Below are 27,197 nucleotides of genomic sequence, written 5' to 3'. Positions count from 1 at the left end.
GGATCATATTGTTATTAAGGAATTTTACACTCGATTCGTTTGGGTGATTGCGAGAATGGCGATACAAGTCGGTTGGAATTCGTTTAATTCGTCGCGATTCCTTGGGCAAATTAGTCGTGCCAGTCAGAAACAAGCGCATCCGGCGACTTGCTCGTTCATTTCCTACACTATGCTAACGACACAGTTCTTACGCCTTAATAAACTTAAATTGAACTGTATGAATTATCTTACAAATTTAAATCTATAATTTTAGTTTCAAGCCGAAGGATTTAAAAAGAAAAGGTGACTGCGTTGCAAAATTCTTGGAAATTAATTTAAATGGCACAATGGTAAAAAAAAAGATCGCGATTACATAATATTTGCCAACGAAATATCATCGACAAATATTTGATAAGCCTAAGTAAAGCATCTTAGTGCGATAATATCATTTATAAAGTCATGTTCTCTTTAAATGAACTCGGTATTTACCTTCTGGTGGAAGTCTACTACGACTTAGTCAGAATTCTCACCTAGAAATGCAATTACTCATTGCTAGAGTTACAACCGTGACGACGATTGATCCTTGAAGCCGCGTTTCGAATCACTTTTCATAGAAATATCATTTTCAATTAGCATTCGAAGAAAAATGAGAACAGCGCAATACAATTTAAACTCCAATACTCTAAAGACAAAATTTTCTAAATTAATTTTATTCTTTTACTATTAGCATATTACTATTATTCTATTAATTAGATGTTGGAAATTGTTCGTTCTGTCAAAGATTATGTAACGAAAAAATCAACCAACTGATAATAAGTCTGAGTAAACAGAATCAGAATCCTCTTTTAGCACCTGAAAGATATCGTACGATTATTTTCTGCAAATTTAATTGCACCCGCTTTAAGTGTGCCATAGTAATTCTTCTATTTGCTCGTGAGTTTCGCTGCTCTAACGAGCACTAATTTAAATAAGGGGTTTACAAGGACCTGCGTTGCGTTTCTCTTTTCAAAATTGCAGTTTCAAAAAAGGAACGAAATTTGTATTCCGTACGAATCAAAGGCACAAATAATGCGACGATGACGTAACAGGATGTTAAAACCACGTTCACCAGTACTGTCGTGTATACCGTGTATGATTTTCACATTACACGTTGTATAATCTACAATTTTTTTTTCTTTTTTTTTTTTCTTTTATATCAGTCAATGATTATAAATTTCAAATTTTGATATGAAAAAAAAAAAGAGAAATCTGATCAAGCTGAGGAAAAAACCGAAGGTCAGACTATCTTATAAAAGCGATCATTATCATGAAACATACATAAATTTCAGTGATGAGGGCTGAAGGGTAATGAAATAATCGTGGCTCTGTGGTATCAGTGCTCGATAACGAAATACGGTGTTAACGATTGTTTTATCAACTCGTTCTCGAAACTCAATCCCAAGCAGATCGTAATCGCTTTTATATCACCTTTCTTTCTCTATCCTATTCTCTTCGAATTTGTGTCACGTTGCAACTGATAAACCTGCAGTTGATAATGAACGGTATACAATTAAGCTTCTCTATAATTAATTTTCCACGATATCAATTCCTTCCTCTATTTCATTCGTTTTATACCACTCTTAACTAATACCTAGTAAATTGATTGAAAAGATCAGGAGGACGATTAAAGTGGCCCTTTTGGCGGGCAAAAGGCAGATTACGCGTGCTCGGAGGTTTGAAGTGGCCAGAAATCGGCCAACAAGCCCCGAAACAATAGAAACAAAGTGTCTACTACGTTTACCATGGCCCCGTGTGTGGTTGTTTTTATCCCGCACCCTCGTGTCGCTCTTTCATTCTCCTCGTCTCGAGTCTCTTTTCACTGTATACTCGCGGTGAAAAAATTGAAAAGGGGTAGCAGCGAAGAGACGAATCGTTACTCTCTCTTTTTGCAAGTTGCCCTAGAAACGCTTACTTAACGAGTCCTCGTCTGAGATGTATTCCCTGACATGTACAATTATTTAACTATTCGAGTTTAAGCAATTCCATCGTGGTGCACGCGTGCGTGAGTTATCGCGCATACATAATGTGCCATCGACTTTCGCGAAATAGCTTCAAGTAGACGGCAGCCATTTATTGCTCCTTCTGTTATTGCCTCCATTCATCGCGATTCCGTACACGTAATAAATGTCTCTGGGAATCAGATATCAAGTTTGAAAGAATAATGGATAATGGTAATTGAAATATCTCCGTCTCTTTTGATGCTCCCGGTCAGTCGTCGCTGACAATTATTCTGTCAATCGTCCTATGCTACTTACAATTAGTCGGAGAAGCACACCGGGGTGTCGCGTCGCGTCGCATCGCATTAAACGTCAAACAATGCGAACGAGCCCGAAAATTACTACGATTCGAGGACTCGGGGGGGGGGGTGTTCCTGTATACACGTGACGGATTAAACGATTGTGTGCGTGATTTTCCTCGCGTACGTAGCCGAGAGGCTGTGGATAGCAGCGGTATCGGTGTAGGTGTAGGTGCGTGCTATCGACCGGGTATCCTTCTGTGCTGGACGCCGGTGTGCCCCACCCTAAACTAAGTAGCGAGAGAGAGAGAGACCGATACACGGGGAGAAAGACGAGGAGAAGAAGTGTCGCGAGCGATGGGTGAGAAAAGGATGCACCGGATGAACGAGGAGCAAGATGCATCCCGGTAAGGAATGAAATGAGAGAGAGATACCGCGAAACCGGGAAAAACGGGGATACCTTTTTTTAAAAGAAAAAGGGAGACAGCATCGTCGGAAAAGTCGCTTTTAAACAGAAGGAGAAAACGTATACAGGTGTGTATGCGAACCGAGTGACAGCGATGGAAAGAGATGGAAAGAACAGATCCGTGTATAGTCCAAGTGAGAGAGGACGAGAGGAGTTTGGAAAGAGAAGGAAGGTGGGTGCCCGTGGGTGGGAGAGAATTGCCCGGAGAGACAGAGAGAGATCACGGCACGCAGAAATGCCTCCTGCTTAGTGATAGCGTAGAGACTGTAGTGTTCACATCACACGCGACACGCCGAACATTTTTTTACCACGTTCGAACCCGCGAATCAGCTGAACCCGTTCGATTTCCCGACTAGAAGATCCTTCGGTTAAGGCTCGATCAAACACGCACAAGACACATCAGGAGGATACCGACGAGTTCTGACGAACGCTCAAAGATAAAAAAAAAAGAGATACCTCATTCCAGGAGCAACTAATATTTCAACGACTGAGACCATTTTTTTAAGTGTTTTTTACAAAGATTTATCGTGTTTTTCTTTTTTTAATCAATCGCGCTCTTTGATCGTTAGGATTCTCTTTCCTATATACTGGTAAGTATAGAAAGAAAGTGAATCGGTTGCACTGGCTGATCTTATCATTTTTTTTTTTTTTTTTTTTTTCCTAAAAAAATTCAAACGTGCAATTTTGTTTCGGTTCGCTCGTACATACACGTATATCGATTGACGGGGTCGGGTCAGGGTTCCCCGGGACACGCAGATCCCTTTCATTTTCACCGGCAACCAGGAAAGAGAGTAATAATAGCGCGATGCATTGATCGCGATTACGACTCGTGTACCAGGGACGAGGATTTCCTTTTTCTATATATATATATATATATATTTTCTACACGGATCGCCGATCGAGTCAAGGATCGCGAATAATCAATTTTCCAATCGACCGTAACCGGGGGAATTTCTGCGCCTTCGGTGTAGACACCGCGCTAGTCAGCCAGCTTGCAACCGGAAGTGCATCGCTCGAAAAACAGAGATGCACCGGAGGGAAGAGAATTCTGATTGGTATCGAGTGTTCTCGGGCAATTAAAGGGAGGAACGATCAAGGAGGAATAATATTTATACTATAGACGACCTTTGGACACGTTCTGCCGACCCGGTGAATATAGACGCGGTCAAGGGTGACCGGAAGTGCATCGATACTGATTTCATCGTATTTGTGAAAGAAAAAAAGGGAAAAAAAGAAACAAATATTCTATTTCCGTCCATCTTGATTCGCGAGTTTTACCCAGGAGGGTGGTACTCCGGTGGAACTTCCGGTTTCGGTGATTCTCGGGGTTGTGCAGACAGACGGGAGGAAGCGAAGAGGTGAAGTTCGATTATCGGAGGTGAATACACGCACGGCTCTGCCCCACTCTTTATCGCTGTTTCTCTCTGTCTCTCTCTCGCTGGGGCGTCGCCGTCGCCGTCGTCGTCGTCGTCGTCATGGGCGGATGTACCTCGAAGGATACCACGTCGAGTGACGAGTACGTATCCGAGTATGTAAATCCTTCTTAAGGTTTGTCACCCCACTGTACAAAGTCTCTCGTTCCTCGAGTGTTTAAAGCGCGATGGTGTGACGTGTTGCGCACCTGATCATCGCGACACCTCGCTACACTCTAGCCGTGCACAGTGACGTAGCTGTACGTCAAATCAGACATTCGTTGAATTCATAATAAACGAAGCTGAGAACTTTAGAAACGAACCTTTTACTCTACTTAATCTTTGATGATATTCGAGGATTTTCGGGAAATCTTTTCGAAAGATCAGTCGGAGATTAATTGCAGGTTTAATTAAGGAGCTACTATTTTTCATCCTTGATGAAATTTTCTGTACTCGATCGTTGTTCTGTTAATCGAGTATCGGGTTCTAACTTGATCATTCTCTCGAGTCTCGTACGATAAAGGAGGCTCGACGAGTGTGTACCCAACATTAATAGTAGCTACCCTCTGTTGGTTCGCACAAAAGGGTTAACCCTTTGCCCTTACTTAAGGGCGTGGACTGGAAACAGGTCGACCGAAAAATTTTATTTGCACTTCGCGCTGTATTCTCTTTCTTGCTCCCCTTACTATTGTGTCATACTTTCAGAGTGAAATCACTCTGAAATATCGAATCAATTCAATTGTGTTGGAAAGTTTCTGAGAAACGTTATAATTAATCGTTATACTTATTTAATATTAGACAATTAAAATCCGGCAGGAAACTGTAGAACGCGATGGTATCTCGTCCTGATGCTGACGAGCACCGAACAACGTGGTTTTCGATTAGCATCGGCCTGTTCGCGTTTGTAAAATAAAGAGGATTCGCGCGTCGCTTATAAATAGACGTGGACAATGGGCATATGTACGTCGATGGGCATTTGCGGCGAATCTAAGGACGAAACGACCGTCGAGGAGGTGTACGTATTTCACCCACTGGTTTCCGTTCGATACAGCCATGGATACTTCACAATTATTTTACTATCTCAAAAAATGCACCAACGACGAACACGCCTTTTGTTCTGTAACCGTTTCGCACGATCTATAAAAATTCGTCGTGATACTTTTTATCAATCAATGTCAGAACTGACTATCGTGAAAGTGATTGTTAATCAGTTGAGAATCACTCTCGCAATCGGTCGAAAAATCTGTATACTCTCAAGGTGGCCTATATGTATTTTCACCGTTACGTTTTACACATTGCAAATAGACTGACTGTTGATTGTCAAGATTGCAATTAAACAAGTCTTGTCGTTGCCAAATTCAAGTGGCAAATAGATACTGTTTCTCCTGATCACGTTGCCTTTGAAAATTTTATTTCAAATATTGGACGAACGATGAATCCTTTCGAGGATCTTGCACGAGATTCAAGACTAAGGGTTCGTCTCTCCTTAAGGTTCATTTCCTGGACAAATTCTTCATGCTCTTTAAAGTGATCCGAATATCGAAGGAAGTCCTGACACAACCTTTCACCCGATTCACTGGTCGAAACCTTCTTGTCAGGCTACTTCAAACGTGAGTTGTTGCTCCCCTTAAATTGTCTCTGAAATACTATTTCAAATGTACTCATTAAAATGGACTGTTTTTGGAAAATTAAATAAATAGATTAGTACAAGAAAATCCACGTTTTCGTCTTACCAGCTATGTAGTAGTGTACTTATTCAAAATTACACGTGTATAAAAATTTAAGCCTTTACCGAGAACTTTGTATTCTGTAGATATTTTATCAAAACAACGAATCGTCTGAAAACTTGTATCATATATGTGATAACGACCAATCTTCGTCGATGATCTGGGGAACGTATACGTAATACTCGAGATAAGAATCGTTGATAACAAGTTTAATATCATTATCATACTTTACCGTAATCAATTTGAAACGTGTCAGTACAGCGATGACCAGCTCGTACCTCTGGGACCTTGTCTCGCATCAAAAGAAATTAATTATGCTTTCACTGGCATACTTCACATACATTCTTCTCTTGTAAATAAAAAAGTTTTTCGCTTAAGTTTCAAAAGCATTGATTTATGTGAAATATTTGTATTCTCTGTGTGTGTTCACTGTTTCTTTTGTGAGATGATATTAATTTGATACATCTTTCTTTCAGTAAAAAGAACAGCAACATGGTGGACCAGGCAGTTTTGGATAAACTTGAAGCTGGCTTCACCAAAGTGTCTACCTCTGACAGCAAGTCATTGTTGAAGAAATATCTAACCAAGGAAGTATTTGATCAACTGAAAACAAAGAAGACCTCTTTCGGTTCTACTCTTCTCGATGTGATCCAGTCTGGTGTTGAGAATTTGGATTCTGGCGTTGGTATATACGCCCCTGATGCTGAGTCCTACTCAATCTTTGCCGACCTCTTTGACCCAATCATCGAAGACTATCATGGTGGTTTCAAGAAGACTGACAAGCATCCACCAAAGGACTTTGGTGATGTTGACACTCTTGGAAATCTCGACCCTGCTGTTAGTATTAGTAAAATAAATTACAAATAATTGATCAGGTGTAACATTTAAAATTAATTAAAACGTTCCTTATTTATCTAGGGTGAATTCATCGTTTCCACCCGTGTAAGATGCGGACGTTCCTTGGAAGGTTACCCGTTCAACCCATGCTTGACCGAGGCCCAGTACAAGGAGATGGAAGAAAAGGTTTCCAGCACCTTGTCTGGTTTGGAGGGTGAACTGAAAGGAACCTTCTATCCTCTGACTGGCATGAGCAAAGAGGTCCAGCAAAAGTTGATCGACGATCACTTCCTGTTCAAGGAAGGTGACCGCTTCTTGCAGGCCGCTAATGCTTGCCGTTTCTGGCCCACTGGACGTGGTATTTACCACAACGATGCCAAGACCTTCTTGGTCTGGGTCAACGAGGAAGATCACCTTCGTATCATCTCTATGCAAATGGGCGGTGATCTTGGACAGGTAGATATCTATTTATGAAAAACAAATCTATTAGAAATTAAGAAAAGATAAGTAACGATTATTATATTTTTCGTAGGTCTATCGTCGTCTTGTGACCGCTGTAAACGAAATCGAAAAACGACTTCCCTTCTCCCATCACGACCGCCTTGGTTTTCTCACTTTCTGCCCCACGAACTTGGGTACTACGGTACGAGCCTCTGTACACATCAAGGTGCCGAAACTTGCCGCTAATAGGGCGAAGCTCGAGGAAATCGCTGGTAAATTCAACCTCCAGGTCCGCGGTACTCGTGGTGAACACACCGAGGCCGAGGGTGGCATCTACGATATCTCCAACAAACGACGTCTCGGTCTTACCGAATATCAGGCTGTGAAGGAGATGCACGATGGAATCGCTGAGCTGATCAAGCTCGAGAAGGAACTTTAAACCGCGCCAAGGAGACAACTGATACGCGACCATCTCCCTCTTTTATTCACCCTTTAGACGTTCTTGACGCATCAAGGTCCCTCCTGCTCCTTGGAACTGTATTTCTTTAATCTTCGTACTGATTTCTCCTAGCGGAATCAACTGTGTTCGAAGAAATCTCTTCAAAGAGACTTGTGAACACACAAGAAAGATCAAAAAGAACCATCAAAAATTGTACTTTAAAGAAAATATCTTTAGAAAAGAAAGAAAATGGGGCATTTCTCACTTCATACGTTGTTGTGGAATAAAAAGATACAGGGGCATGATCCCCCATAATTTTAGACGAGTATTTTGGTCCTTGATGTGCTAAGATCCTCTACGCAGCTACACGCGCGTCCTTAGAATTCCAAAACAGTGACGACGAAAAGCTTTGTTCGTGTTCAAGAGAATATCAGAGGTTTAGCTCGTATAGTCGAGTCTAAAGATCGTAAATTTAGATATTTTTTCAGTTTATTAAGATTCTTGTCGTAAACGTACGGGCGCACAGCTTTCATTTGTTTCCACGGTCTCCTCCTCCTCTTTACATGCGTTACAATTACTATTAATATTATTATCCTTATTTTAATTATTATTATTATTATTATTGTTCGAGTTCCTTTCAATCGATCCGTACGAACAAGAAAAAGTTAAAAAGAAAAGAGCAGCTTGTATTATACATTATTACATATTGTTCTTAACAGTATTTCAATTTCGTTTCACACCCCGTTCGTTTTTCTTGTATCTCTTTTTCTAAGGACATGTAATCCAGCATGCTAAAGAAATACACGCAGTATTCTTTCATTTCTCTATTCTTATTATTTCTTCTTCAACCTTATTGCTTTTTGTATCGTGTTTACTGTCGATCGTCTCATTGTATCTGTGAAAAGAAACTATCAGCTATTGTGTGATCAAGTTTGGATTGATTAATAATCGCGACATCGTTAACATATCGAGGACGTCTTGAATTTTTCTACAATTCTGTTTCACACTGATTTTGTTCAACACTTTACGCAATTGAAATTCGTGTAAAGAGCGCATTTGTAACGATATTAAAATAAAAACGTTTTCAAGATTACCTTACAAACGCGACGAACTTTATACTTGATCTTGAATATTAAATTCAAATTATTTTTTCAATAAGATACCTGATTCAGTCCTTGATGTGTTGTAAGAAACGCGACGAGTAAGTACAGTGTCTTGCAGCATCCCATTTTGTAATCTATGCGAGAGGATGTTACGTGCAAGTTGTTTTTTCATTCTCATTTTTTACCAAAACTAAGAACATCTGCGATAAGTATAGCATGCCAAATGGTGCAGCTGAGACGGTAATGATTTCACTATCAAATGTATGAAGATGTGAGTTAAAGACGAATAAAAGGACATACACATTATATTGATTTCCTTTCTTTAATCTTTCTCCATCCTTTGTAAAGTTCACAAAATCATTATTTACTTTATAGCTGTGAGTATAAATCAGTCACATTTAAAAAAATACATGCATACAACATATGCTCGTAACAATTAATGAATGTAATTACATCAGTTGGCAGAAAAACAGTACCTTGTGCTTATGACAATCGTAGTATGTAAATTTTTGAATACAACATAGAAAAATATGATTGCAGTAACACGTGCATCTTATAGATAGGCTTTAGAATACATTAGAAGACTTTTAGTTACACTCTTATGAATTGTATGTAATTCTGTTTATATTAATCTGTTAAAAGCTATATAGAAAAGCATAGCAAAAGTAATCATAGTAAAGTATTTGTTTTAAACAGATCTGGAAGAGCTTCCACTTTATGCGGCTGACTTATCTTTCTTTTCAAAATACATGAAGTCCTGAAATGCATATTTAAAGATAACTTTACAAATACATATATAAATCATAGTATATTCATATAATAATAGACTTACAAATAGAAGACAAGCACCGAGTAAAACGGCTTTTATCTTAACATCTAGGTCTACTGGAAAACTTATACCAAAATTATCTGCGCTAGTTAAAACTTCTTTGCCAATACCGCTCCATTCTTTCTTAATATCTCCAACTCTGTGTCTACCATCCGCAGATTTAACCTAAAAAGTAAATAATGAATAAAATAACCTACAAAAGAAATAATTACAGAAATGATAAATTACCTTAAATGTTACATTTACGCAGAATCGTAACCAAGGTCCCTTTATAATTAAAACAGTATTTCCGGCTGCGTTACGAATCGAAAAAGTAGGTCGCCAAAGGCTCCAATCTTGCGTTATCGACCCAAGTAATGTATCTCCAGAATACACCTCCAGTTCCTGAAAATAAATTAATTAGTTATTACAATATTCGGCTTGTTGCGCGACTTCGATTCCTCTCTTCTGTCATTTGAATTTTGCGGGTAAAAATTTTTTTAGAACAGCGCCATCTAGCGGTTGGTGCATTGGAAAAACTAAAGTAATAGGAAAGCAGAAAAGTATAAGAGGTATGCGGTTTACTCCTGGTATTCCAAAATGGCGGCCGTCGAGCAGCTTATAACTGCCTGTGAAAAATAATTAATTACTCGTTTTTTACGAATAATTTATGCACTTTTATAATTGCGGAATGATTTATGATCCATCGTCTTCCTTCTTATATTACTCTTTCCAAGATTTTCTGTGAAATTTAGGAACACGTCAAATTAATTAGAGATGCTAATTATTTAATAAATACAGAGCAAACATGCATAAAACTTGTTGGGAATTATATATAATGAATCAAGATACATAATGATAGCTTAAAAGTGTATAAAATATTGCTCGAAATGAAGAAATTAATTAAATATAGAATGACGTTACGCTCGCGTATTCCGACAACGCTTTAATCATTAATAAATAATAATCTGAGCACAAAATATGCACAGAAATTGACTCTGAATGTAATTGAAGGATCTCTGTTTATGATTTTGTCCTTAAGATACGTAAATGATTATCAGAAATTGTGAAATAAATTATTAATAGGAATGTGAAGGTTAGTCGGGTATCAACGCGGAAAGAAAAATTCTTAATAACTAATTATTCTTTAATAGAATTATAACAAAAGATATATGAGAATATAGCGGATGAATCAGGCTTCATTCAAGAATCATAAAGGTTCGTGACTTAATCACGAAAAATGAATAAATAATTAAAAACTACAACCCTTCGGTAATCGTCAGCGATCTCGTCAGCTGTAATTTGCTGATTATTAAATAATTACGGGCAGGATGTTAATGAAATTGCGTGAGAATATAACTGAGGCATGAATCTTCGTTCTGCAATCATAAAAGTGCATAAATTATTCGTAATAAATGAGTAATTAATTTTTTTTCACAGGCGAGTATGAATAACTCGGCGACCGCCATCTTGAAATACCCGGAGTAAACCGCATACCTCTTATACCTTTCTGCTATCCTATTACTTCAAAATAGTTTCCAGTGCACGAACCGCTAGATGGCGCTGCTCTAAAAAAAATTTTAGCCGCAAAATTTAAATGAGCGAAAACTTAAATTCTTACGCCAGAATGCTTTAAATAATTACTATTTATTTTATTTTTATAGAAATTTTCGTCAAATTAGGAACAACTTAATCGAAAGAAGGCAAATATGAATGAGAAACGATGAAATAGGATAGAAGCTGAGAATTTGAAAAATAATTCTCTGAAGATTTATTGTACCCAGAAGTTATATAATAAAGAAGAATGAGTATAAATAACATGAATGTTCCTAATAATTTTAAATTGTTACTCCAAGTAAAAAATGTTATATAAACCATAGGCCGATTTCTCTTCGTTTTCCAAAATGTGGGTGTTGATACAAATTACAAATAATCAGACGCGTACCAGTTACTTAACTTCAATTTAATTATTTATTTGAAATCGTAGAAAATAGTACATGAAAAAGGAACTATTGACAATAAATATTTCATGGTTCTGTGCAAATAGGCATACTTCCATTGATCATATCCATCAGATATCAGCAAAATTATTCTTAATGCTAACTGCAGCTTCACGGGTGCCAGCTTTTCCATTTAAATACACTCTAGATTTCATACAATCACATAAAAAAAAAAAAAAAGATTATTGAACAAAGGGTTTAGAATTAAAAAAAAGAAAACAAATATGGTGTTTACCTTTTTCAATCGGTATTTCTATCCATATCAACTGAACTGAATTGACCCATCGTTTATGTAACATTTTTTGTTTAGAATGACCTGCCAAATACGTTGCAAGTGTGTTGCAACGAACTCGTATAGAATGGAATAATAGGGTCTTCCATGAGGGTTCGAAAGAGAACCAAAACGTGTCAGTGAGCGGTGTTGCTCAAAGAGTATGAATCGTGACCAGTTTTTCTAATGGCTTGAGGAATAATTTTTCGTCAAAGGTAGTCGTCGCAGATGGTGCGCACGTGTGAAGAAAGTTTCGCAGGTTGTGCGTGTCGCATGTTCGAGAAACTTAAGCGAACGTTTTGCGAGCCGTATCTAGTGGCCGCCATAAATAAAGAGGCAATTACGGTAACGCGAACGGACGTGTCCTTCATGAGTCGATTGACTACCGACGTGACTGTGTGTTGATGTGAAATATGATTGTATCATTGACGTGCACAACTGTACAGAGAAAATAATACGTGTCTGTTATGCAGATACCTGAAACAGATATAACTTGTTATTATATTTCATCAAACAGATGATACACTTGTTAATCAATCAAGTAGTTATAAACTAATCAATATTTCATCTATCATAAAATAACGAAACAAAAAGAAACAATCAAAGAAATTTTTAGAAATTGGAGAGGACCTGGCTAATAGAGATCTTTGCACCCTCAAAGGGTTAAATATTGAATTGAATATTATTGAAAACGTAATACCTGACAACGCTAACTGCTTAGGTATTAATTAATATTATCATAAAATTGATCAGCCTTTAAGAGTCGAAACTTATTAGAAGATCAACCGAGGCTTAACCTGAACCTGAACCAACAATTTATTGGCCATTTTAACAGCCTTGAGAACCGTTACGTGCTTGATCATTCATTATGGTAAGGCCAACCGTGTCTCTTTCTTAGCGCTTAAAAAGGAGCGTTCAATACCTGCATACAGCAAGGACAACAGCAACTGTCGCATCTGAAGGGACGAACCATGCGCAACACTTCCCTTCTGTTATTGTCAATCACAACAAATTCACAGCTGCGATAGGTGCCCAGACATAAACGTCCACAAAATCCAGACTCCTCCGCGACGTAATAAACTGGCTCTCCCCTGACATTCGCTACGATGTATTTGTTCTTTGTTTCAAAGCCGGTAAAAGCTGCAAACATTTGATTGAATTGTTTAGTTACTCCTATAAAATTATTTAAGCCGACAGGTGCATTGGAATTATTCAGCGCTTATTGCAATTATAAAGTGAATTTGGAAATAGATAATTAACCTTCGACTAATTCGACTTTCTGTTGTACAAATAGATGACTAAGGGCCATAAGGTATTCCAAGCCTGGTGGACAAGTCGTATTCGACGGTGACCAACCACCTAAAATGAAAAAATAAATATTAGAATATTTTATTAAACGATCGAAGAAATAACAATTCGTTTGATATAAAATGATTAAGACAATTCATAATATCTATGTGGACATCTTCAAACACGCTTTACTATCTCCTATCTGCTGAACGTGTTTAAACACAGATTATATATTGTACTTTTAAATACAGATATTTCTTTGTGCTAGAGTAAAAATAAAAATTTAAGAAATCGAATTTTCGTTAGATCTCTTCCTATGCAGAGCTTGACCGGAAGTCAAACGAGTCACCTCTTTTCCTCGTCCGTGAGGAATCTGGTGTAGCCCTTCCTCCTTGATCGGTATCTCTTTAGCGTGTCTCTGAACAACGTTCTAAGCCGCCTTCGAATCTGTTGTACCTTTCCTTTCCAAGAAGTCTCAAAATATTCAGATTCCATCACTTGGTTCACCTTTCTAACGACTAAACTCACTCACATCTGTGTTCCTTGCAATTATCAACGCGACAATGAAATCATGGTTCGATCAAATTAAATCACAGGAAGTTACATATATTTTTATCTTTCAGATATTAATATTATAAATGTACTCGTGACGCGAATAAGCATTACTGAAGTTGCTTGAAGGTAGTAGCCATGTATTGGCAACAGAAGATGCACTAACCAGTCGGTTGTTTTCTCAAGTTTCTCCTCCTCAGCAAAATGATAAAATCGTGCGTACTTTCCAGGGGACAGATTTAGTTTCTTAGACCGGCCTTCCCTGCCTTTTCACGTTATCTTTCATAGATAAAGAAGAAAACAATAAACATTTGACGTTCGAATGAAAATTTTCCAGCAACAAGACCAAATTATTCTTTAAACGCTACCTTCTAACTGTAAACGTTGACCAGCAAAACGGTACACTTTGAAGAATGTTGTACGAGACAAAAATTACAGTTTTTGCAACATAATTATATCTTCTTCAATTGGACAGAGTATTATTTAATCTTCAGACACCGGTAATTAGCCACGAATCACGTTAACGTGCAATCTCGCTGGACAATTGTCTTTTGCATTCCTCTATTGTCAAGAAAATATTGAAAATATTTTTAACGTAATTCCATTCTGTCTGAAAAATCGTGAATAAATTATAATCACATTTCAGTGGCAATTAGTTGTAATCGTGTATTAAAAAAAAGAAGAAGCAAGCAGACGATAAAAGGAGGCTGCATCGTAAACGTTGTTTCAATATCAAAAAGGGGAGCGCTTATAGAGAGAGAGAGAGAGAGAGAAGAAATGTATAATAATCGTCTATCAACTTTGACCCTAAGCGACGAATTCTTATGTGCATTAGTAACCAGATATCAGGAGAAGAGACTCGAGACGTATTAATACTTTTAACACTACCTTATTATAACGTTGAATCATTCTCAAGTTGTTTGAAATTTTTAAACAACCGCACGCGTATCAATTTCATGATTCACGTCACCAGTGATCGAACAAGGATTTCAATATTGATTTCCATCAATTACTGATCCAAGGAATGACACGAGAGAGAGAGAGAAAAAGAGAGATAGTATTTACCGGCGATAAGAGAACACGAAACTGAATGTCACTTATCCTACATAGTACGCGATGCTTCCATCAACGAAGATGACTATTATCTACTTACTGATCGTCACTTGGCAAACAGTGGCTGTATCGTGGCTCGTTTACGAGTCTCTTTTTCTCGTACTACAGATCCAGATAATGGTCGGAAGGGTCTGATAAAATCAGGCCCAAAGTAACTACCTAAGCGACGAAGAAATTTTTTTTTTTTCAGCGTTCAGGAAGTTCGTAGAATTATATTTTGTTTCACGTGATTTTCAACTATTTTAACAATTCGTATCTTCACATTTTTTAAATCCTTTTTTTATCATTTAATTCTTGCGGCGTGATACCGGTTTGTTTAAATAATGATCAAGGACGAGATACATTGGGATTAGAGTAAGATCTGATAAGAGATCTAAGTCCGCGAAGTAATGATTCGCAAAGCAAATACCTAAAAAATTAAATAATTAACTGTATGAAAATATAATCTAAATGATTATACCTTGTGGTACTATCGGTATCCCAGGTTGTGGCATCGAAAATACACTTGGTGGTGGTGCAGTTGGGACAGGCATTGTTGGTGCATAAGGTGATTGAGGTGCAGGGTACATGGAATCCATTTTCTCTTTTTTCACCTAAATTTGAAATCAATTTATCGTTTAATTTAATCAATATTACTGATAAGCTTTGGCGTAATTGTATAAAAGTCAAAGTGGGCTTAATAGTCTCCAAAATGCTTCCTTGTAATAAATCAAATGGACCTGCCTACCCCTAAACAAAAATCTTAATTACGCCAGTACTGATAAATAATAATCTAAATGCTTTAACATTTTTGTATAAGTTTTGTCTAATTTTTAATGTTTCAAATGACAGTATTTGAAGAAAAATAAAAAAAGAATTTATACCTAAGAGATTCTCTTTGTTTTGTTTACTCGTTTTATTTGATCATTTAGGTTATGTTTGAAGAAACCCCACGGTCGGTAATGATTCCTGCGTAACAATCTACTTTACCAACAGGGTCATTAAGTTGGAAATTAGTTACGAGGAAAATCGTGTGATGACGAAACTCTAATCGTAATGCTGTTTATGTTATTGAAATTGTCAGGTTATTGTCCGCTCCTAAAGGTCGTTGTAACTTTACGTGAGGATATGAACTATAAGCGATAACTCGACATTTTTTTTATTGATAACAATCCTTTGTCTTCCGATACGTCTATGATCGATAATTTAAACCAATGCTTCTACTTATTCGACATTTTAACTGTAACATATAAGTTATAATATTACACATTTAACAAAGTAAATTATATTTTTATTATTTGCAAAACAATGAAATACTACTAATAGACAGTAACTGAAAAAGTACTATTTTAGAGATAAATATATTTTAAATTAATGGATTATTCTATTATAGAACGAAAAGGTGACACCTTAAACTACTTTCCATCTCATTATACATACTACTTTTTAATAGCCTTAAATTAGGTTTCATGAAGCCTAATCGACAGTTTCCTTGTTTGTTGCGAACAACCTCGATAACTTTTCGTTCGTGCAATTTTTTTTTTCCAATGTGCCTAACAACATGCACTGATTACGTTTTTCACGGTGAACGATCGACAAGAAATCAGGTACGATAAGTTATATGAATTAACGTTATGCGGTTATAAAACGGCAACAAAGTTTCGGTGCTGCTCCATTTAATGACACTGAAAATCATTGATAACTATAACGATAAAGTGCACGTGCGTTTTAAGAACCATATGCATTGTTCGGTGAGTATAATGGAGGCTGACTCAACATTGTCACGATGGAAATTATTCTATTTTATCTCCTTTGTGTAGTTAAAATCACCAAGTTGAAATTGAATTTTTTACAAAATACAAAATGCTCTAAGCGCGAAGGCTCAGGGCAAATGCCCTATATGGCCTATGCTAAGGGCGCCTTCGTTTAAAGTTATTATTCTGTATAACGTTACACTTTAAATCATCGTATAGCTTTCCGTAAAACAAAATTTGACACGTGATTTTCTAAAAGGATTAATGGCAACTAGTATTTTAGTGACTAATTACTAGTTCGTCATCAAATACTATGTAAAATGATGCATTGCTCAGTTATGTACACTTTCATCAGATGATGTCATCGTGTCTCACATGTGTCTGCGTTCGCATACCACAAGGTCGTCAAATGTCGTGACTGCTAGAATGATGTACATACATACATATACGAAAGAAATAGGAAGCTATGTAAACCACAAAGATACGATAGCAACGCATGCTTCCGGTTTTTCAGAAAAGCAGTTACGCCCTTTAATCGTGAAAACAAAAATGAGAATCAAAACTTACGTGCTGCTATCTTGTTTTCCTTCTTATTCTTTTTTTTAGCACGAAGAAAAAGAGAAAATAATCGAAAAATTGCACGGTATATATGTATAAAAAAAAATGAAATTTTCCCGTTACGCACGTCTCATCTATTTTCTTTTTTATTGATCTATTTTAAGGATTTGTATTTCAGGCAGTGTTCTCATGTAGTGAGAAATCTTATGCGGTTGATCTAAACATTTTTCATCGTGTAATGATTCGATATAATTATTTTCTTATAAAAACGCTAATTAATATACCGAATACCTTTAATTATTTGTAAGATGAAATACAAATCGCATAGTGTAATTTTAACTAATAAATAATAGTGTTAATCTTTGAATGGTTTACATCATTGTCATTAATAGAACATCCTAGCGATGAATGAAAAGGTGATGTTTCATTTATTAAAAAAAAAAAAAAAGGATAGATCTCGAACATCCTCGAGCATGATTTTAAGGAACGTTTAATAATATTAATAAAACTCACTGAAACACTTGGGAGTGTGGAGGTCGTGGATAGTGCTGTCTAGAAGATAAGAGAGTGACACTTGCATCCGGTAAAGGGAGTTTCCGTGATTCTTCTCTTACTATTTTCCTCGGCTATGCTTCTGCACACAAAGAAAGAGCGAAACATTAGTCTTCTCGTCCCGGCACTGCCATTCGTCCGACTTTTTCCATCCAATCGGTGTACGCCAATGGTAAAACAGTTGAACTGCAAGGAAAAACAAGAAGTGCAAGGAAAATTTGAAAACGCGTCTTAAACACGATTTTGGTTGTTCACCGAGAGATAAGTGTTGAAACGATATATATTAGGCGTACGTAAACTAGTGGTAGAGCAAGAGGATAGAGACGGTATTCGATGTTCGTGCAAGAGGTTGAAAGAAAATTCAAGTGTGATAAGATGGCGTCACGCACGTCAGACCTATGGAAGAAGTGAGGGGTAGAGGAAAGACAGGAAGGAGTCAGGCGAACGTCGCCAGGGGACTGCGGTGTGTGACAGAGAGTGTGGAATATAGTGCTGTCATGTCTTTTTTGAGCCTAAAAAACGGATATATTTCGATCACCGTGAATTTTTGTGGACGATCCATTGTCTGGTAACATCCATCGATGCCTTTGTTCGGCAATAAGAACTGTTTTCGTTCGAACAGGATCGTTACGAAAATACGAGGACGAAGTTAGTAGCGGTAGTTTAATAATTATACTGTATTCGAGAAAGAAGAAACGTGCTACGATTAATCGGCTAGGTAGTTGAGAGAGTGAAAACCTTCCTCTCGGTCCTGGACACGTTGAGGAGGAGGAGGAGACAGAGACGAACTGCCAAAGAGATGCGCGAGTTCAAGGTAGTCGTCCTCGGCTCGGGCGGGGTAGGCAAGAGTGCACTCACCGTGCAATTTGTTTCGGGATGTTTTATGGAAAAATATGATCCGACGATCGAGGACTTTTATCGTAAAGAAATCGAAGTGGACAACTCGCCATGTGTACTTGAAATCCTTGATACCGCCGGTACCGAACAATTCGCGAGTATGCGCGATCTTTATATAAAGAACGGCCAAGGGTTCGTCGTGGTTTACAGTCTGACGAATCATCAGACTTTCCAGGATATTAAGGCGATGAAGGAATTGATAACACGCGTCAAAGGTACCGAAAGGGTACCGGTGTTACTTGTTGCAAACAAACTGGATCTTGAGCATCAACGTGAAGTGGATACAGCCGAAGGTAATGCTTTGGCTCACCTATGGGGCTGCCCGTTTGTCGAAGCTTCTGCGAAGAATCGTACAAACGTGAACGACGTATTTGCGGAAATTGTACGCGAGATGAACTTCAGCCCTGAGAAAGAGAAGAAGAGCTACTGCTGTTGCAGCGTCCTCTAATAATTAATCAAAATCTTCAACCAGGCTTACCAGAGCCGTGTTAGGTAAAAGAAACGTATAGTGGCTGACCGGGCTGCATTAGATGCAAGTTTAACCGTCTAATGACAGCGCTCTCTCTTTCTTAAGCTCAACCTTGGAGCTTGTGCTGTGAATTCGCCAATCTGTAAGACTAATATTATGATCGTATCCTGGATTTTTGTGAATTCAAATATGTCAAAGACTCGTGCCGTCTCCTGGTTCTTTTTCTATTGGAAAATCACAGTCTGCTGTTTAGCCGGCTGTTAAATATTTTAATATACACGGATAGTATTATGTGTAATATTATTGTAATATATAATGATAGATATAAGCGGGCAATGAAAGAGGTAACTCCGTCGGTAAAGGACCAATAGTCGAGAGAGAAAAGGTGAAAGAGAGAAATAAGGAAAAGAATGGGAAAGGACACGGATAATGTTAAGGGTGATAACAGAACTGCCCCGTGGTAGTTGTTACTTGTTAACAGCAAAACCAAACACGATACGTCTAGCTTTCTGCTCAATTTAAAACAAGTATCCATCGTGTATTTGTTCCAGTCCACGAACCTCTATTACTTGCAGATAGATGCCAGACGACAAAGCATTCAAACTGTTTGAAAACGTTGAAGGAGTCGCTGTGGTGGTCAGCCATTTGACATAGCGAAATAAAATTTGAGTAAATATTGTCTACAATGTACAGTCAAGAATATGAAAAAGAAAAGACGAATGGTCTTAGACGCATTGTGCAATGATTTCCGTTAACGATATATTACCTATGCTCAAATGCCAGAGGCTGCGGTAAAGAATACATTGTATAGTGGGCTCGAATGGTGTGTCGTTAATGGTACTGGTATTGATTGTACAGTTCTAAATAGTAGAAATATGTTTTATTAAGATGAACACGAAGTTAACAAAGATGGTCGTCAATGGATAGAATTTTATATTTGAGATCATGATATTTGGACAGTTGTGTTCTCATCTAATTTCGTTATAATTCCACAGTTATAATACCAGACACTGTTCATACTTTTATTTCAATAAGAAATATCTTGATTACAATGAGAATTGGAAATACTATTTTAACCGATCAAGGCATAACGATGAAAAAGCAACGGTAGAAGATTAAAAACGAAATGAAAACACCAATGGAAATGAGATATTGCAGTAATGCTACGGAGGAACATTAACACGTAATGTCAATCGTAAACATAATTATAGGATTTATATGGTAAAAGTGTATATGATAGAAGAAAAAACAGATACAAATCTTTGTACAATTCCAAAATGTTTTATAGCCAATTTTAAGCCAGCAAGAAGAGGTGAGATATTGAAACAAGTGTTTCGCAAGAGCTTGCTGGTACATTGAACCCTTCAACTGCAAAATGCATATGTGGTATTCGTAATATCTAATACATCCATTGCTTTGTACGAACAGAAAAATCTCCATTTGGAACTAATCACTGCTGAGTTTGTGAATGTAAACTGAAGAACATAAAAGAAGAAGAAGAAGAAAAAGAAAAAGAAGCAATGGACTCCCTTATAAGTAGTAGCAGTAGGTCGTGTGTAATTTTTCTCGTGTGATCAAAATCATATTATCCGATATTAATACCGCTTTTATACCATAACAGTCATTACATTAGCTCGATATGTTATTATTTAACACAACCATCAAAGTCGTTCATTTCCGTGTGATTGCTGCACGACGTATCTTAACAAAAAATAAGGGTTGTTCAATCGATTATCAGTTTTTGTTCGTTTTACGAGTCTAACCGAAGGATTATTAATCCTGATTTCACAAAAGAAAACAAAAAAAAAAAAAGGCAAAAAAACAAAAAGTGTATTTATAATTTATATATCTACTTGTTCATCTCGATTACCCGTCTTTCGGATCGATTAATAATAAAAAAATGTTGAATTGTACACGAACGATATCGCTACCCTCTGTTCCACGTATCGTTGGCAACCATCGAACTGAAAAGTTTTAAACGAACTGATGTACAGTATTTCTATCATTGGTAGTTAGAAAAAAATAAGTCCAACGATACGGAACATTATTGGGAAATGTTATCAATCGTATATTAACTTGTTCTTTTCAATTGTCGGTGCACTTTTAGAAATGTCGTTTCGTAACGAATATGCGTGGCTAATTTTTTCTCCAATATTTCAAATGCATTTACTGCATTTTTGCATTCTGAAAGTCTGAAAATTGTATCATTCTTTTCGCGTATAATTTTACATTATATGTATTACGTTAGATTAGTCTTAGTTTAAATCTCGTTTATTATTAAAAATGCAATATGTATATCAAAAGATACTGGAGAAAAAGTATCAAAAAGACGAGAACCGATTTTTGAGATAGCCTCGCGTATTTGACCGATAAAGGGTGCTAATACGTTTCGTCAGTTTTAAGATTGATGGAGCGTATACCGACGTAGCGAATCGGCCATCTAATTTCATTGATTGTACTCAAGTATATAAACAGGCAAAGGAAGAAAGAGGAAAAGAAAGGGGAGGGGGGCAAACAGATATAATTATTCGTATCCTCTATTTTATCACTCGGAAAATTCATAGTCTCTCTGTGATCCCGTAGATTGTAACCGCAGTTTTTCTATTAAAAGACGACGATAATAACCGCGCGTATAAAAGCCTTTTCAACGGCGAATCAAAGGGCCTCTTTGTAAAACGTGTAATCGCTCTCGCTCTATTATCGTTACGTTTTCTCGCCCTCCTGGGTTTTTTGTGCTTAGCGAAAATGATAAATTGGCAAGAAGAAGGAAAAAGAGGAATAACGAGGAGACACTCGTTGCCTGTCAGCGGATAGCTTCCTAAGTAGTATACGTATCGTACACTTGATGCACGAAAACGAAATAAGCACAGGAAAAAAAAAAAGAAAAAAGAAGAAATGTTTTCTATATTTATATCGCTTCTGAATGGTAAACATGCACACATTTATCCGACGTGAGATGATGTTTTAAGAATATTTTTCTAAAGAATACGCTGAGACTTTTGTACGAGAATAGAAAAATGAGGAAAAAAATAAATATTAAACTGACCTTTACTTAGAAAGCTATCAAGCGTTTAGAGAGAAAAAAGAAATCGAGCTTTGTCTGAGTGAGCATATCAAGTGTCAAGGACCAGATTTGTTTCATTTCCTTTCCTTATTTCGGCCAGCAAGTTTCTCTCATTTTTTTTAAAGAAGTTTTAGGGAAAATGAAAGCACAAGAATTCACCACCTACAAAAACGATTCGCATACGATTTTATAATTAGATATAAATAAATGAATGAATAAATATAAATATATAAATATAAATAAATATATATATACATACAATATATATGTATACATGCAGATTTGTTACGTAACTGGGTCACATTAATTCGAGAAACACCACGATTTAGATGTATATCGGCCTTTCAGTACTACCTGCGTATGATATTGAGTACGAAATACGTTATATTTTTTACAATGTGAAGAATCTGTAAATATTATAGCGTCGAATTATATAATAATGATAATATTAATATTAATGAGAAGAAAAAAAAAGAAAGGAATACCGATCTGACATTTGAAAAAGGACAACAATGAATGGCTTACAGTAAAAAATGTGCATTTCATTGACAAGCGACGTTCATGAAATATGTATGTTTCTTCGTTTTACCATTTTCTTTTTTTCTTGTTCGCTTCATTATTCTGATTTAAACAGACTATGTTTGATTAATCACTTGGGTAGACAGGGAACGGATACTCGAGAACACTTGTAAACAATACCATCAATGAAAATTGTTACTTGCTGGTAATATTAACTTCTCATCTGGTTTATTTTCGCTTGCTTCAAAATGGAAATACATGAAACAAAAAGCATGTGTTATTTTTTAGCAGTAGCAAGTACAGAGGGGTATGAGTATTGCATTGATTGTATATTTCCGTTTTTAATGCAAGTAAAAGTAAATTGCAATATCTGTAATAAAATGTACATGTATCATTTTGTTAAGCTAAAAAGCTTCAATATATTAGAACTTAATAATGGAACAATATTGTTTATATTCAGTATATTCAGTGTAAATTACCAGCATAAGAATCTAGTCACTACAGAAATCTTGTAACTCAATGACATGGAAAAATGTATGGTGCAGATTTAGAAAGCAACTTTTTGCTATTAGGATTATATGATCTGTACTATCCTATTGTCTAGTTCAATTTAATATTTCAATTGTTTTAAGGAATATTTAAACATTTCTTTGACCATTTCATTCATTGCATGGGTAAACATTTAATAATAAAAGATAGTTAGATTTTAAAGACAATAGGCTGATACAGAAATGAATTTTTCTTTTCAATATTATTAAGCTTATTTTTTCCATGAAAGCATTGAGATTATCCTACAAAAGCCTACCCATTTGATTTCTTCCAGTCTCAACACTGGTGCACATTTTTTTCTTTGTATGCAATTTTTTCACATTTTTTTTTTTTTTTTATTACTAACCATTGTAATGGCATTTTGGAAATATCGCACAAATATAATATAGAATAAAAACAAATAATAATTTTGGTACTAACTGAATAATCCTCTACACAATACAATGTAAAAATAAATAAAATAAATTTCCTGAAACTTTGAAAATATGCAAAGTTAAATTGTATTGAACTGTTTTACTATGACTAGAGAAGAGCTTGCTCATGAAAAAAGACAAGAGTTCCATTGTATTTATATCACGTCGTGTATTACTAATGGTAAGTACATATCTAATTTACAAACATATAAAAGTTTATCTCAATCTAATAAATTTAATAAGTTTAAAACACATTAATATAGAAGATTTAAACTTCTTTTATTATATTTCTACTTGACTATTTTATGAACATTATAAATATTATGAAATGAATCTACCTACACTTATGCTCTTGATTTTATAGAAAATAGATTTCTTAAATAAAGTGAGCCAGTATTACCTAACAAGTATATATATATATATATATATATATATATATATATATATATATATGTAATGAAACTTAAAAACAAGAAAAATGTTTACCTTTTTAAAATTAATATTTGATGTCACTTAAATGCATCTCTTAAATATTCTTAGTTTAATTGAAAACAAATAATTCATTCATCCTCCTGAGACAGTCATAGGCTTCTTTTGCAGGTACTTTCAGACAAGTAGAAATTACTTCATAAGTTACATGAAAGTGAGAAACTTTTGTAGAATGAGGTATGTTGCGAGTTTCCTGGTTACATTTATGATTGTATTCAAGACACTGATCACTGAAGCTATAGCAAAAGTTTAAAATATCTTGCAAGTGTTGTAAATAATCATTTCCTGTATGATTATACAAATGAGTGAAATAGTTTTCAAATAAATTTGCATAAGGGCTGTGTTTTATGCTCTCGTTGAGTTGATTTATATTTTTAATTACCGACTTATATACGTGTTCTTTATCTTCAAACTCTTCAAGTAAAATAAACATTCTGCAAAAGCGTATGAAAGACTTAAGTAAAAATGGAAATAAATCGTTTCCTCCGATAGATGGATACTCCAGAGCTAAAGAACAAGCTTCTACTGTTAAACGTAGAAAGTGATCGTATGCTTCAATTTCGTTGTTCCATCCAAAAGCGAACCAATATACTATTGTAAGTTCCGTGCCTAATCTCTGATATTCTCCTTCTGTTGAACGAGTAATTAAATGGCGTAAGAAATCTTCCCTTTCTAGGCTTAAATCCGAAAAATAACGTCGTAATCTCTCTGAAGTTTGAGGATCTTCTTTCAATCTGTTCAACACAACGAAACAGCGCCTTTCGTAATCTTCTATTATATCAATTATACTGACACCTTTTTTTCTTAAATACCAAAGAGGTGAAAAATATAGTTTATCTATTGGTTCGATAACGCATTCAATTTTATCGATTATTTGTCTTTTCGTTGAAACAGGCATCTGATTGTTTTTAATTTCTAAAAAGTATTCTAATATTCTTGTTATCTGAACAAATATTTCACTGGCTACATATCTCGGAATACTTGTGTTCTTTCTTAGGAAAGACATTTTTCCTGCAAGTGCTATTATTAAATCCTTCACGTTTGTATCTTTGGTACATCTAACTTGTAATTTACGAATACTATTAAGAATAGAGTTTAAGTTTGATACGTTAAAAATATCTTCTTTTAAATATGGTATAAAAACACTGTTTATCAAATTGTGTATTTTAATTATAGAACCGTCTAATACAACTTGGATAAAATCCATGAATTTCTTTGCATTCCATTCGAAATTTTCGATACATATGGTCCTTAAGATGTTCGTTAAGAACAGCTCATTATTATCTTCACTTATTTGCATAAAGGGTGATAGCAGAAGTAAATCTTTAGCAGAGATCATAATATTTTCATATTGAGGGTGACCAATGGTGATCTTTACAAATATAGTCAACACAGTTTTAGGATTTTTCAAGAGAAACAGTAGAACAGTTTTTAAGACCATCGGTGTCTGTAAGTTTGCATTTCGTTTTATAAAATCATTAAATACTTCTTCTGTATGCGGGGATTCTAGATAATTTTTCCCATCATATTTTATCAGATACATAATTACAATTTCATAAATATCTGGTACACTTTGAAGTGCCACTAATTTTGTAACTAATGTATTACTAAACTCTTTCAAATCTTCTTCGGTTGACTGCGAGAAAACATGCGTGAGATATTTTAGTAGAATTAAAATATCATTTTTATCTAGTAAAGATCTATTATTGTAGACAAAATCAAGTATAGACCGATCCCATTCTTTGTATCTGCATAATAATTCTTTCATTAACTCCTTCTTACCGTCGGATATAGCACAACAAAGTTCTTGTAAATTTAAGACAAAGTTTGACTGCTTAGGATCTGGTTTCGACGATAACTGCTGCAAACACTCTATTAAATGAGTATTTTCTGATAAATGTTCATCGTTCTTCATAAATTCTATAAAATAATAACATTCAAGTCCAATAGATCTTTGTAATGAAATCATGTTATTCTCTTCGTCGTCCAATTCTGCCCAACTCAAATAGATATTACAATCAATTTCTTTGATTTTATTTAACAATATATTCGTTAATTGTTGATTTAATGTTGATATAGTATTTTCAACAATCATATTTTCACACTTTATAAATGGTTCTTTCCCAAATGTGATTTGGTATAATTTTTCAAGATCTTTAGAAACAAAACTTTCATTGTTTTCCTTCTTTAAACATTTTCTTATTGTACAAATTAATTTTTTTAACATAATACCATGTCTTTCATACTTTTTCAAACCTAATAACTCTGTTAAATAAGGTGATTCCGAATTTGTTAACAGTAATAAGAATTCTTCAAAACTAATCAACAAATCTTGTATACTCTCTTTAACACTTCCAGACTGCATACCACATTCTTTTAATTCAAGAAATTTACTATATATAATGAATATCAAATGATACGTAACTTCAACTGACCTTTGAAAAGGTAATTTGTCTATGCATTTTGTGACTATTTTCAGTATTTCGGTACACAAATCAAAAGGTACATATAGCAAAGATGCAATCAAAATTTTTTCATATTCAAGACTCCACATTATTTGCACAAGTAAGTACGGAGATAAAGGTGGGCACATATCAACTAAATGTCCATAAATGATATCTTCTGCTAAACGTTCTTGGTTCTTGAAATTAGTGTTTAATAATAAATATTTGTATGCCTCTATACATTTTTCACTGTTTATTACAGCTTTCTCTTTTATAGGTATGTTGTTAATTTCAAATATTTCAATCATTGATTTGCATATATCATCGATATGATTACTATTTTCAGGAGTTATACAGGCATTAAAAAATTTTAATTCTCCACATTCTTGACTCTTCTTCATAAGGTACATTTGAACCTTTTTGTAAAACTCATTTGATTCATCCATTATGAATACAGTTTGTAAATTTTGTTCAATTACTGGAGAAAACTTTTATATAAATCTTCGAGTCAAAAATAATTGTTTCTGAAAAATTATAATTGTTATTAAAAACAAATATCTTACTAAAACATGTAACATATGTAATTAACTACAATATTAAATAACATTACACATTATATAAAAATTATAATTACCATCAGCTTTTACAATAATGTCACAATGCATTGTTGCGTTTTAAATACGTATTTAAAACCATGATTGCGACATATGAATGGTCTTCAACCATAAAAATAGTATTTTATATTAGCAATTTAGATAACTCTCTGTTTCTTTTACAGTCGAATGAAAAATACACCA

General features: G+C 35.4%; 4 protein-coding genes across 10 annotated transcripts; 2 read left to right on the top strand and 2 right to left on the bottom strand.

Annotated features, from left to right (window-relative positions):
* The first annotated feature begins 3,791 nt into the window (after positions 1-3,791).
* Argk1 (Arginine kinase 1) lies at positions 3,792-8,395 on the top strand. 3 transcript variants are annotated; one of them, XM_076690906.1, is made up of 4 exons: positions 3,792-4,236; positions 6,336-6,696; positions 6,778-7,152; positions 7,229-8,395. In XM_076690906.1, exons 1-4 carry the CDS (start codon positions 4,196-4,198, stop codon positions 7,574-7,576), a joined length of 1,125 nt encoding a protein of 374 aa, XP_076547021.1. In that variant the 5' UTR covers positions 3,792-4,195; the 3' UTR covers positions 7,577-8,395. The 3 variants fall into 3 exon arrangements, with proteins under 3 accessions (XP_076547021.1, XP_034193506.2, XP_034193507.1); XM_034337615.2 differs by lacking the exon at positions 3,792-4,236 and adding an exon at positions 5,624-5,742; XM_034337616.2 differs by lacking the exon at positions 3,792-4,236 and adding an exon at positions 6,068-6,211.
* On the bottom strand, positions 8,172-17,638 carry LOC117610357 (phospholipid scramblase 2). 3 transcript variants are annotated; one of them, XM_034337630.2, is made up of 7 exons: positions 17,518-17,638; positions 15,174-15,306; positions 13,019-13,117; positions 12,681-12,898; positions 9,737-9,892; positions 9,512-9,673; positions 8,172-9,436 (listed from the first exon to the last, which is right to left on the bottom strand). In XM_034337630.2, the coding sequence occupies exons 2-7, from the start codon at positions 15,289-15,291 to the stop codon at positions 9,395-9,397; spliced, it is 795 nt and encodes a 264-aa protein (XP_034193521.1). In that variant the 5' UTR covers positions 15,292-15,306; positions 17,518-17,638; the 3' UTR covers positions 8,172-9,394. The 3 variants fall into 3 exon arrangements, with proteins under 3 accessions (XP_034193521.1, XP_034193523.1, XP_034193522.1); XM_034337632.2 differs by lacking the exon at positions 17,518-17,638 and adding an exon at positions 17,014-17,238; XM_034337631.2 differs by lacking the exon at positions 17,518-17,638 and adding an exon at positions 15,577-15,932.
* Positions 17,514-27,174, bottom strand: LOC117610343 (uncharacterized). 3 transcript variants are annotated; one of them, XM_034337602.2, is made up of 4 exons: positions 27,035-27,174; positions 23,954-26,924; positions 22,246-22,746; positions 19,327-22,148 (listed from the first exon to the last, which is right to left on the bottom strand). In XM_034337602.2, exon 2 carries the CDS (start codon positions 26,844-26,846, stop codon positions 24,009-24,011), a length of 2,838 nt encoding a protein of 945 aa, XP_034193493.2. In that variant the 5' UTR covers positions 26,847-26,924; positions 27,035-27,174; the 3' UTR covers positions 19,327-22,148; positions 22,246-22,746; positions 23,954-24,008. The 3 variants fall into 3 exon arrangements, with proteins under 3 accessions (XP_034193492.2, XP_034193493.2, XP_034193494.2); XM_034337601.2 differs by having other exon boundaries at positions 17,514-22,746; XM_034337603.2 differs by lacking the exon at positions 22,246-22,746.
* Positions 18,356-20,440, top strand: Rap2l (Ras-associated protein 2-like). Its single transcript, XM_034337634.2, has one exon. The coding sequence runs from the start codon at positions 18,356-18,358 to the stop codon at positions 18,899-18,901; it is 546 nt and encodes a 181-aa protein (XP_034193525.1). The 3' UTR covers positions 18,902-20,440.
* Positions 27,175-27,197: the final 23 nt, after the last annotated feature.

Source organism: Osmia lignaria, chromosome 11 (assembly GCF_051020975.1).
Source record: "Osmia lignaria lignaria isolate PbOS001 chromosome 11, iyOsmLign1, whole genome shotgun sequence".
Lineage (NCBI taxonomy): Eukaryota > Metazoa > Arthropoda > Insecta > Hymenoptera > Megachilidae > Osmia > Osmia lignaria.
This window is presented reverse-complemented; position numbering and strand designations above follow the sequence as displayed.

Excerpts from the sequence above, each read along its gene's own strand:
- LOC117610343 (XM_034337601.2), bottom strand. The coding sequence starts at position 26,846 with ATGGATGAATCAAATGAGTTTTACAAAAAGGTTCAAATGTACCTTATG.
- Argk1 (XM_034337615.2), top strand. The coding sequence starts at position 5,648 with ATGCTCTTTAAAGTGATCCGAATATCGAAGGAAGTCCTGACACAACCT. Across the intron at positions 5,743-6,335 it reads CTTGTCAGGCTACTTCAAAC|TAAAAAGAACAGCAACATGG; the intron begins GTGAGTTGTTGC and ends TCTTTCTTTCAG. Across the intron at positions 7,153-7,228 it reads TGGGCGGTGATCTTGGACAG|GTCTATCGTCGTCTTGTGAC; the intron begins GTAGATATCTAT and ends TATTTTTCGTAG.
- LOC117610357 (XM_034337630.2), bottom strand. The coding sequence starts at position 15,291 with ATGGATTCCATGTACCCTGCACCTCAATCACCTTATGCACCAACAATG. Across the intron at positions 12,899-13,018 it reads GAAAGTCGAATTAGTCGAAG|CTTTTACCGGCTTTGAAACA; the intron begins GTTAATTATCTA and ends AAATGTTTGCAG. Across the intron at positions 9,674-9,736 it reads GCGTAAATGTAACATTTAAG|GTTAAATCTGCGGATGGTAG; the intron begins GTAATTTATCAT and ends TTTACTTTTTAG.
- Rap2l (XM_034337634.2), top strand. The coding sequence starts at position 18,356 with ATGCGCGAGTTCAAGGTAGTCGTCCTCGGCTCGGGCGGGGTAGGCAAG.